Source organism: Passer domesticus, chromosome 3 (genome assembly GCF_036417665.1).
Source record: "Passer domesticus isolate bPasDom1 chromosome 3, bPasDom1.hap1, whole genome shotgun sequence".
In the NCBI taxonomy this organism is placed as follows: Eukaryota; Metazoa; Chordata; class Aves; order Passeriformes; family Passeridae; genus Passer; species Passer domesticus.
This window is the reverse complement of record NC_087476.1, coordinates 48836885-48849230: the sequence shown is the minus strand read 5'-3', so window position 1 is coordinate 48849230 and position 12346 is coordinate 48836885. Positions and strand designations below refer to the sequence as shown.

The 12346-nt window shown below is 38.7% G+C and overlaps 1 protein-coding gene across 2 annotated transcripts in view; it reads right to left on the bottom strand.

The window, feature by feature from the left end:
- NT5DC1 (5'-nucleotidase domain containing 1) overlaps positions 1–12346 on the bottom strand; it is a 125524-nt gene that overhangs the window by 15310 nt on the left and 97868 nt on the right. For both annotated transcript variants that reach the window (XM_064412981.1, XM_064412982.1), the window contains 2 exons: positions 3120–3238; positions 2140–2298 (listed from right to left, as the gene is read on the bottom strand). In XM_064412981.1, the coding sequence (XP_064269051.1) occupies positions 2140–2298; positions 3120–3238 (278 nt within the window). The remainder of the gene's footprint in view (positions 1–2139; positions 2299–3119; positions 3239–12346) is intronic.

Genomic DNA, 12346 nt, shown 5'->3' with positions numbered 1-12346 from the left:
GCTTAGGCTGATTAACCAGATGAAATCTAATCTGTTTGTGACTAATTTTCCAGAAACACCTGACTTTGTAAAATCCTTTGAATTGGCTTTTCTCCCTTCTTAACCAAAGGGTTAATGGGAGAAGTTGCTTGGGGGAATGAAAATAAAACTCTCATAGGTTTGTAAAGGGAGTCCCTTTGAACTAGTCCTGTTAAGTTAGTGGTGCCCAGTCAACTGCAGAGATATGGATGTGACCTGTTGTTCAGACTCCAGTGAGCAGCATGGTAATGAAATAACACCACTGACCTGCCACGGCCCCCCTGGTTCAGGTTCCTTTAATCAACACAATTCATTTCTCCCTTGCTTGCTCGCTGTCACTGCTGGCGGATGTAAACGGAACAGGGGTTGTGTGTGGTAGGGGTGGTGTCTCCTTGAGATACTGCAATCGCTTGTCAAGAATGCTACAGCTTCAGTGAAATGTCAAGCACCTGTCTAAAAGTCTCAATTTGCTGCCTGACAACTGCTGCGATAGAGACGATGGATCTTGTGAGCAGTCGAGCAGAGGTGTAGCAACAAGGGAAAACCAAATCATCGTCCTGGGCTCGGAAACAAATCAACCCATTACTCTTTGGACTTCCATGAAAAGAACCACCTTCTGCCTCTCTGTTTAAAAATGTGTGCTTCAAAAGCATATATTGAACATGCTTAAGAAACCATGTTGAACAAATCCCCCAAACCTTAGGTTTTGTGCAGCAATGCAGCAGAATCTCCAGTCAGAAAATGAACAAATTTATGGAGGATTTGAGTTGTTTTCAAAGCATTAATTATTTAAATAAAATGGTATTAACCTGTATGTACTACTAGCTCTTCCTCCCTGACCTTCCCTTCCTACTGAGAAACACATTCTCTGGATAGGATACTGAATTTTTTTTTTTTTTTTTTACAAGCCAGGAAAAAGCCTAAACATTAATGATTACATTTCCTCATTTCAGTGACTGAAATATCCTTGTCTGACCTTAGTTTAGAAATCAGGATAGTGGGGGAAAATATGAGATATCTCTATTAAAAAAATAAGATACAGATATCACATCTATATTGTTTTAGTCCATTGAAGAGACCCTTTTCTCCATTAAAAACAGGAGCTTTTATAACACTTGGATTAAAAACATACCAAGTATAAATGCACCCCCAAATCTTTTCTATTGGTAAGTTAACTTTTAATCACGAAGAGTAATTATCTTAAAAGAAAAATAAAGTTTAGTGTATTACAAAGAAAAGTGTGATAAGCATTTGTATTTCTTTGCAATTAGAAGAAAATTACCTATTTATTTAGTAGCATATGAAATGAAGAGACACTCCAAATGGAGAGTGAAGCCTCACTGTAGTTCCTACCTACATGGGACATGCTGGAGGTACAGTGCTGCCTCATCACCCATCTCAGTGCTGCTTCCAATCCACTCTGCTCTTCGGCAGCAGAGGAAAGGATAAATCACAGTAACTTTCCACCTTCTGAGGGAGAATTAAATGGTAACAGCAGGGCTAAGGCCCTGCTTTCCAACTGTGATCAACCTGAAAATTATATTATTTATCTGAGGTAACTATCAGTAAGTCTGCACTGGGCCAGATTTTGAAGCCATCCCTCTTATCTGAGCACAGCTGTCACCAAAACAACCTGTGAGGGGAGCAGCAAATTAAAAGTTATTTGTATATAAGGAAAGCACAAGCAAACCATATTTCACATAGAGCGAAAGCAACCTTCAAAACAATGTAATAAAAATTCCTCTGTGTTTACAGTTGGTCACAACACACAAGGAAATGCCATGAACTCAGCAGAGTTCAGCCACTGGACTTGTGATAACTGGGCTTGAAATTTTTCCCTGTGGGATGGAGGGATCCTGTTACTAAAAAGGTTCTTGCTAAGGGAGAGCACACACAGCTCCTTTTCTGAGATCCCTGGTTTAGCTCTAGGTAGAGATGCTGTGTCACCCACACATTGCTGAGCTGGGACAGAACAGCATCCTCCTGGTAAGACAAGGAGGACACATCTGATGCTGCCAGTGCCCTGGTAAGACAAGCAGGTTCATCCTTAGTGCAGGTGACAAGAGGCTTTTTTGTAATTTACTTTATTCTGTTCCAGAAAACATCTGCAGGAACCCTTACCTCATATTTCCCTTTCTTCTCCAAGGGCTCGGATTCAGCTTTTGCAGGCACTATACCTTTGTCCCCTAGAAGCTCCTCTAAGATGAAGACAGTTTCCCAGTTGCTATAGTGATGAGCTGGAAAAATATCTGAGTGCATACTGTCACCAAAATAAACAACCTGTGAGGGAAGAAGCAAATTAGAAGTTCATTGTACATGAGGAAAACAAAAGCAAACTGTATTTCAGAGAGAAAAAAAGAGCCTTAAAATGACCTAATAAAAATTCCTCCATGTTTACACTTGGTCAAGACATGCAGAGATCCTATTAATGTCAAGTTTAGGGCTTTATCTTCAACCAGCTTCATAAGGGAAAGTCTGGCCCCACACACCTCCTTGCTCTCACCCTCCAGGGCCATTGGAGAGGGATGCCTAACAGGGACCAGCAAAAGGAAGTGTGTGTGAGTTTTTTGGCTGACAGAAACAGCCTGACGGGAAGCAGGAGAAAGACTACCAAAAAAATACACTAAACTGGAACAAGCTCTAGACTACACTGGAAACAAGACAGAACATTTTTCTTGGTGACTCAAAACTCTTCTGTGTCCAGGGAGAAATTTATTCACTATGAAAAATGCCGTTACACCATCTTTTGTGGCATTTTCACCTATCCAGACCTGTACTTAACATACTCCTAGTTTTCAGTGATGCCATCTTTTAATCTATATGATCTATTTCCTCAGGGACATTTCCTGATTTCAACCAGATTCTTCCCAAAGCTGCTGAAATGTTTACCCTGCATACAGAAAGTTTACATCTAGAAAGTTTACATATTCTACCAATAAGACAAATATGCTATTTCCAGCTCTGGGCTACAGGCTGTTAGACAGCAGCAAGTGTAAACAGAAGTTTGTGACCAATCACATCAACAACTTTAATGGAAGTTTGGTGAATTCTTGACTGAAACAGGGTTTTTTCAGAAAGACTGAATCTCACTTGTAACATACCTTGGGATCCAACTTGCCAGTCATCTTCTTCAGTAGGTCATAAAGCTGGATAGCATTACCTTGGGAATACCAACCAGGCTTGTCCAGTGACAGCAGAGCCTCCTGCTCCTCGTCATTTTCTGAAATCACCAAGCCAAATTGCATGCTGTTAGTGAGACCAGCCCATCCTCCTGTACTCGTGAGATGTGTGAGAAGCTGCCTGTGCACAGCTGGTCCATTTTGACATTAAACCAGCTCCAGTGTCTGGCTCAAGTTCTGGTACTGACTGTGGATTCAGTCAAGGTGTTTGGCAGCTGGAGGCAGGCAGACACTTGTGAGAAAAGAAGCAGCTGAGCCTTGTGTGCATTGGCTACAGAAGAAGACCTAAGGACTTAAATTCATGGACTTACAGATGAAGGTGAAACCATGATGCATAAAAACAACCCACAGTTTTTAAGCACTGACAAAAACTCAACAAAACAGATGGAAGTAGCTCTTAAGGGCATTCACCAGCCTTGGATCAGCACAAACAATGAGCAGTTCCAGTTATCATACTGTTTTGAAGAAATGATGAGTGGACAAATGATGAGTGGACAACAGCCCCAGTGCTGCTGATGGTGGTATAATTCAAATAGACATGCACCCACTTTGGCAGTGTCAGCAAATTAGAAAATTCAGTAGAAACTGAAACTCCCTGGTCATTACCCAGCTCTGCCATAAGCTTTGTCTCTGGCTAGTTTCAAAGCATGGATCTGTCTCAGTGTCCACATAACCTTGTTGCTTTTTCAAAACCAAGTGCTATTGCCAGATGAATTTAGCTTCTTGCTGGAGCCAAAATAGCAGTCTCAATGAACCGAGAAACAACAATTTCATCAGAAGTATTAATATGAATGTCTTTTGTCTATTGAACTGGTGAAACAAAAGGTTGATTTTATTATTTAGTCTCAACCATGTCTTAATTTTATGCTAGAGACTGAAGAGTCAGAAACCAATATAGAACTTAGATCTGACTTAGGTGTAACATCCAAAATTCAGTTTTTCTCTTGCTTTACAGAATTTTTCAAAGTACTTAAAATGTGTTAGGAATAAGAGGAAAAGAGCAACTTCTATGTGGTTAGAGACTGCTGAAAGCTGAAATGCAAATTTTGGAGAACAGTGAAATGCTAAGACAGCTTTATGTTTTAAGAGAACTGAAGAGGTACATGGCACAATACATTATCTTAGAAAGAAATTTAAAAAGAAGCAAAAAGAGGGAAATGGGTATGTGGAGAGAGGAATGAAACCGTTCTTTAGTATTATGACTCCACAAATTTGAAGAAATGGAGACAAAATTATTCTATATTAAGGCTGTTTCATAAACTAGGAAAAAACAAGGAAATTCAAAGTAGACATTAACAATTCATGTAGAACTTGTGTGGAAATGTTTTCCTTTGTTCTCCTTCAGGAATGTAACACTAATTACAATAACAATAAATACGATGGCATCCGTTAAAAAAACCCCTTAATTTCCTGACTATTAAAACCTTTGATCAAACAGCTTCTGAACAAACAGAAGTTGCCGTAACAGTAAATTTATTTTATATTCCTTGTATTTTTAGACATATTTTGATGGTTGGCTGAACAAGTAGACACAATCTTCAACTGACATGGACATAGAAAAAGAAATCTATGAAAACAACTCTTTTGAGATGCTATAAAGTTTTTTGAAATTTTTGAAGATTTGTATAGTTGTCATTGTCTCTCCATTTAGTCAATCAGAAAAATTGACTAAATTAAGCTTTTATGAGGTATTTTTTAAATAATGACATTGCATTTGCAAACAGAAGCCCTATGTATTTCAGCAGTTTCAGAAGGCTCCAGGAAAGAGCAAAACCCTGCTTGCCACCTCTATGGAATGGCATGAGGGGAAGTCCTGGCTGCAACAATTCACTCTAATTACAAGGTAGAAGACCTCTCTCTCTGTGAGAGCTATTACTGTCTCCCCTAGCAATGGGATTCATCTCACTTAAGGCATTTAGAATTTAGGCTTCTAATGCTCCACAATCTGAACTAGCTGGCCAGGAACTGTGGTAAGCAAAAGACGGTGCAACAAGAATTTTCTAGGGTGCCAGCTCTGGAGAAGGATTTAATTAATCAAAAAACTTTGATTTTAGGCAATGAAATAAAGGGAAATTAATTTCCTATTTAGAAGGAGGCAGCAAATAGCACTGCAATGTCTAGTTCATTATGGGAACACTTCAATTTTGGAAGGAACTTCATAAATTTGAGGAATTAGGAAAGGTCCTTTAAATTATTTGAGTTGTAGGGTCATAGGGATAACAACTCTGAATGGACAAATCTTGTCTTGAACCATCTCATATGGCTGCTTGTGCTCACACGTCGAGGGGTGACTGTCAATTTTATCACTCTAATCCGGAGTGGAAGGAAATGGATGGTGTTTCAGCTATGACAAGTCATTAACGAGAACAGTTTCTAATTTGCTTACATTTGTCCAGTGGCAAAATACAGTTAAGAAAATTATTCTTCAGCACTACTTCTCAAGGCTTTTTGTAGAAGTTCTGCCAAGTAAAAAATTGATACACAACAACTTAAAAACCCATCAATGACACCAATGGCTCTGGTCTTGTATCCTTCAGATGGTATCTACATGACAGCGCTGAAGAAATCTGCAAGTTTCCTGCAAAAATGCTGCATAAATGTGATTATGGTAGTTCCTAATAAATATTAGATAATTCAAGCTGAACACTGGCTACACTCAGTCAAGAGGAAAACTGATGCTGCCCTGCTTTCCAGTTTGCTGTTATTGATTCTTAGAAGTTCATTCAAAGGTCAGAAATGCTATAAATATTCTTCCAGCAGGAAGAAACTTACATAGGGGGGATGCTTTAGGTCTTATAAGCTAGGAGGAAAAGGAGATGTCCTGACAATTTCAAACAGATTGGATAACCAAAAAGAATTTTTCTGATGACTTAGATAGAGTGATTTGCTTCCTTCTGAAGCCTCATACAACACTGCAGACCAGACTGCCGGCTGTAGACTGAAAATGTGCCAGGTCAAGAAATGTAAATGTACCAAGCAAGTAAAATTAAAATAATTAAACCCAGAAAATCATTCTATTAAAACACTTACCCAAACCTAACTGTGATTCAGAGCAGTCTTCCTGAAGGGAAGTTACTGTTCCTTTTTAAAAACAAACGAAAGCTTAACTCATGCTGGGGCAATATTAACATTGCTGGGATGGCAATTTCCATATAGCTTTGTCTAAAGCTGAGAAATGGTTTCTGATTCAGAAATATACTCTCATCACCAACAAAAGGTAAGTTTTTTTCAGATAAACCAATTCACTAACAAGACTCAATATCCTTTTTCTTGTGAGAATTTTTTTGCCTACCTCTAAATGTGCATTGCAGCTTTAAAGCATGGCCTGAGGAACATCTGGTTTCATTCTGAATGATTATGCAAAAAGTAATCAGTGAAGCTTATTCTCATTTAAATGACAACTGAGGGTAATTTACTTTGGCAAAGACTCACTTTTTGGGAAAGACTTTGCACAGCTTGCTTAGTGCCATCTGCTCTGTGTCCTCTTACGGGTTATACCTGCTGAGATGGATAGGGTCTGAACCTGGGGATCTATCCCCAGCCTGGCTGCTGTTTACACTGTTAGACCTCAGGCCATGGGACTGGGCCCTTGGTTGGGAAGCAGGACGTTAAGAGAGAAGTTAAGATGAGGGCAACTTTATGCTTCAAAACTTACTCACCTACACTGAGCCACGCCTACACCCAGGTAAATTTTCTTCAGTTCGTCACCCCTGAGGAACCAACCTGTGCTGCTCCTCCGGCTGCATGCCCTGCAGTGAGTGCTGGCTGCACACTGGGGCCAGGACCCGCCAGTGACTCACCAAAGAGCCCGAGGACAGCTCACATCAACTTGACTGGGCAGACACCAGGGCAAGAAAGCAATTCCAGGTGCCCAGAGGTCCTGCCAACTGAAAGTGTGCTGGTTTAACTACAACGTACATACAGCTCCACTACAGCCCCTCCTTCTGCCTTTCTCTGGACAGCCTTTAACCTCTTTCCACACAGACCTAGATAGACTGTCTATTAGGGTTATTTTATTCCCTTTGAGCTGTACAGTAGTACAAAAACCATGTGACAATTATGTAGCTGCTCGTGCCTGTAGCTGCTCCTGCCTCTTCTTGCCCATGGGCAGCTCTGGTGGGCTCTCTCTGCCTGCAGGCACCTCATGCAGATGAGCTCATGTGTTCAGCACACTGAAGCTCTGGTTACCAACATGGAGGTTACTCTAAAACAAATCCATTCTATGGTCCACAACTATCACACTGATACCCCTCTCTGCAATTTAAAATAATGCCATTTCAGACCATGAGGACATTAATATAAAAAATGGGTTATGTTCCAGACTCGCAAACACAGTCTGATTCTGGATAGCATTTTGAGCTCACTTAAGAAAGACAAACTCCTTTCCAAAAGAGAAATCAGAGCAGAAAAGTGCATCATTTTACAAGGACAAGACAAAGGGACCTGCACAGGTGAATTTTTCTAGTTGTAAAGGTATAACAAGATGGAATGACATAAGCTGTAGAGTTTCCCTGTGGGCATGTTTTCCATGAAGAAAGCAAGCACTTACAAGATTACTGAAGGTAAAACTTCATACCCTGTGGGTACCCTTAGTGTATCACCCAAAACTCCTATGTATAGACCAATCAACTTTGCTGTGTGGTTTCCACAATTCACTCAGGTATTAGGGTATGTTTTACCATCCCTGAATCACTTCTGTGCCCTGGAAGCAGCTGTGAAATCCATCTGCCTGTGCACCAACACTTGCCAGCCCCCTGTCTGACTGCAGGGAAATGATAAAGAACAAAATATTCCCTTATCTTGATGTGCTGAAAGAAAAGTTAAGGCTTCCCAAAGTGACTGGTGATTTCAGCCATCTCCGTTCTTGGCTGTCCAATTCGTTTTGTTGTGGGGTTTTTTTGTTTCCCCCACCACACCCCAGAAAAAGCCTGAAGATCACCTCCCTTTCTGTGCATCATTCTGCCTTTTTTGGGGTGGCTTGTAGTTGGTGAGATGGAGGCTGAATTAATCAAAGTAAAAATTCAGTTTTAAAAACTGGAACATGATTTAAAAATTTACATAGGCAGTGATACATCTTTCTTGTGCTTAGCAATCCCAAAATGAGTGTGTTCGGTCATATGGAAGACTAAATAACAGTACTACCAAAAACTGGCAATGCTCTGAAAGAACACCACAGATAAAGCTGAGGAAAAAATACAGATACCACCCTGTGGAAAAAAAGAAACTATTTCATAATAATTCATAAGTACTGTTTATCACATTATCAACAATTACTTTTCTCAGGAAGGACTTCTGCCTTTCCACTATTTTTCATGGCCTGGTAAAACCAAAGTACAAAATATTTGTACTTTGAGTATTTCTATGCGTATTTTATATTTGTTATTTAGTCTCAACCAATTCTCAAATTGCCCTGGGCATATATAAAAACCACAGAATCTTCTGAACAGAAATTTTAAAAAAAAAATTTTTTTAGTTTTACCAAAACCTTTTACACTTTTATTAAAAATTTGCCTTACTGCTTAAATTGTGCCAAGTAACAGGCTATGCAGAGATAAGATTGAAGCTTTACTTGTTTACTAGAAAATCAGTAGTTCCTTTAGAGACGTCAGCAATTCAGTTCCTGTGAAGTTTTACTTGTTTATAAGAAAGTCAGTAGTTTCTTTAGAGAAGAATCAGCAAATAAGTTTCTCTAGAAGGTTTTGATTGCTGTGTTACAAGAACTGAAAATAACAGTAATTTGTTTTCAAAACTGTCAAAGCATTAACTTTCTGCCTTCCTAGAAACAGTGTGGCTAACAAAGACTTTCTGTTTGAAACACTGATATAATGAAATACAAGCAAGGCCATTTTTTTTCTCAGGAAAGAAAAATCACTTTTTGGAAAATGACTCTCCTACAAGTTCATTTTTAATTGTAGTTCATGTGCAAATTTGGCAAGACTTTTCTGTAATTTTATTTAATTGCGATTATAAAAAAGAAAACACTCTGCAAGGGTAACATGGACATAAATACATAATTTCACTTCTCCATTGCATGTATTTTGCAAGGGTTTTCTTGTTCTTTTTTGTTTTTTTAAATTGGGATCTTGGAAAGGTACAAAATGGAATGAAAAGAACTAAATTCCCTCTAGAGCAGTTTTATTCTGAATCTCATTAGTTTTAGATCCAGAGTCTTATAAATGAGGAACTTCCAATATTCAGAAAAAATAGTCATGTTAAAATTAGTACTATAGTCTTCCTAGAGATCCCTATGTAATTATGGAGAGAGACAGCTTTTTCCAGAAAGCAGTTCCAATTAAAGTAAGTTAGGAAAGGTAGGTAATTGGGAAAAAACCCCTGATATAAACATTCCAGGAATATACAGGTCAGTTCAAGCACTTGTCCATAGCTGGTCTTACCAGGGAGTACATGAGGTGGAAGCAGAACATGGAGGGAAACAGAGAAGATGAGATGAGGGCCACCAGACAGTTCTGACCTAACCTGTCACTTCAGAAAAATGTCTCAATTTCTCAATTAAAAACAAAGTGAGAAACACAAAGCATCTTCTTTGCACTGTGTAGTCTGTAGTCTTCCAGTTTATCAGAACTTTTTAAGTCTCTCTAGTAATACCTCCTGAAATAAAGCATATTGAAATTTGCTCTTCGACCATACTTTTCCCCACTGAAAACTGACACTGAACTGGGGAAAAACTGGGGAAAAACTCCCTGCCATCACTTACCTTGCCCTTAGACTTAACAAAATAACAAACACCAAGGACCAAAAAAAGAACAAAAGTTCTTTAATCCTCAGTTACAGAAAAACTAAGACCTTTTTCCCCTATATCTTAATACTTCAAGTATAAAATATATATGAAAACTGGAATAGACAATGATCCTGAAAAAATGTATCCCCATAAAGCAATATAGGGACTCTGCTGCAAGGGTCCTTAGCTTTTCATTTTTTCAATTCCCTAAAATATGTTATTTCAAAGGGAATAATGATTGCATAGGAGACATGAGCATGCATAATTTTGCACATACTGATTTACCTGGAATACACAATAGACTTTTTCATTAAATTTTATATGAAAACTATTTATACAACTAGGTTGATTTATCATTTATAAGTAGTACCATTCTTTTTCCCTCTCTTATTACACTGTCTCAAATCCCTACTTTAATTTTATTGATTTATTCTGTCTGAAGTTCCAGCTCCAAATATTGACTGTCTCTGAAGGGGGGACAGTTTTAATATCAACCTTTAAGGACTAACTTAAGATTTGATTCTAAATGCAGAAAGATAAATTTGGGAATTAAAAATAAATAAACAAATAAACCCACGCAGCTCTCTGCCTGTTAGTAACTGTACAAGTATAGATGCAGACTGTGGATAATAAAGCCTTGCTCAGCTTTAGTAACTAAAAAGAAGAACCCCACCCAAACCCAGTATTTCTTATGAGAACAGGATGCCTTAGAGTAATCCTTTTTTTTCCCCTCTGGAAGTAAAAGCTAACATCTGAGAGAGGGGTTCTGGCTTCTGTTGACCCAAGAATTCTTTTTATCTCATGGTAGCAGAGAAACATTTCATTGCTCATGTAAAAATTGTACTGATATTAAACCCATTTGAATATGGCTGTCAGGGAAGACACTACCTCAGCATTGCTTCAGATATGTATTAAAAATAGTGAGTAGTTTTTTAGGTTACTTATAATACTTGGCACCTCAAGTAACAGTCAAAGAAAAAAACATGAAATATATAATGCTATTCTACTCTAATGAATATAATAGCATTATATATTTCATCAGAATATATAATATTAGAATATAATAGCATTAAATAGTTAAGGGCCATTTTCTCCCAGAAAATATAGCAATTGCCACTAATAGTTTAAAATCATAGATACGAAAGAGTATTAAACATACCCACAATAACACTGTGTGGTTTTGTTCAGCAGCAATTACACTTTTTTCCTGATAGATTTTCTGTCTTATATATTGTTTACCTTTGCTTAAGAAATTGTTCAAGAGGCACTGAAAGAGTTTGGGACCTAACACTCACTTTAGACTCTCCCCTTGGAGTCATATCTCTGTTCACGTATCATCAATGAACCCTAATGGTGATTTTGCAATTTTTTTGGAACGAGAATGATTTTATTAGTCTCTACTGCATCTTCTATTATTACTATCCCTTCTAGATAAAGACATTACAAAAGAAGAGAAGGAGAAGGTGTTAGTATGTGATGGAAGACAGAGATGTGACAACAAGTTCACTCTTGAGGTCTGGGGACAATTTCATGGCCTTGTGGATCACATTCATGGATGAATTCGAAAGAGGTACAAAGAATACAACAGGCTGAGAAAAAACTGGCAGAGATTTAAGAAGCTGTTTGAGGTCTGCTAAGGAGCCAGGTGTCAGGTGACACCATAATGAAAATCAACATGAAACTTTGTTCCAGTAGGATCTGTTGACAGTACAACTTCATATTTAATCAACAAAATGAAAAATATTAGGAAATGAATGTTCTAGCAAACAGGAAGAGTTCTTACGTGTGAAACGCTCCCTGTAAATCTCAGAACAATGCAACTGGTCTGGAGATGACAAGCAAAACTGGAAACTATTCCTTTCTGGCCAAGTATATTTAGTTACCCTTTGAAGGGAAGACTAACATGAAAAGATTTGTAGTAATGAGTCTTCTGAAGAAGTAAAAGAGAAGTGATTCCTCTGACACTTCCTAAGGCACATGGAGGACAGGGAGGTAAGTCCAGCTAGCCAGCATGGCTTCACCAAGGGAAAATCCTGTCTCACCAACCTAGTGACTCTGTAATGGAGTAACGACAACAGTGGATAAGGGAAAAGCTACAAATGTCATTTATCTGGACTCATGTAAGGCCTTTGACAGCGTCCCCCCAACATCCTTCTCTCCTGAGACCTCACTTGGAGTACAGCATCCAGCTCTGAGATCTTCAGCACAGGAAAAAACCAGACCTATTGGAGGGCGTCCAGAGGAAGGCTACAAAGTCGATCAGGGGGATGGAGCACCTCTTCTATGAGGAAAGGCTGAGAGAACTCTGATTGCTCAGCCTGGAGAAGAGAAGGCTATGGGGTGACCTAACTGCAGCCTTGAAGGGAACTTACAGGAAAGATGGGCAAGAATATTTACAAAGACATGTAGC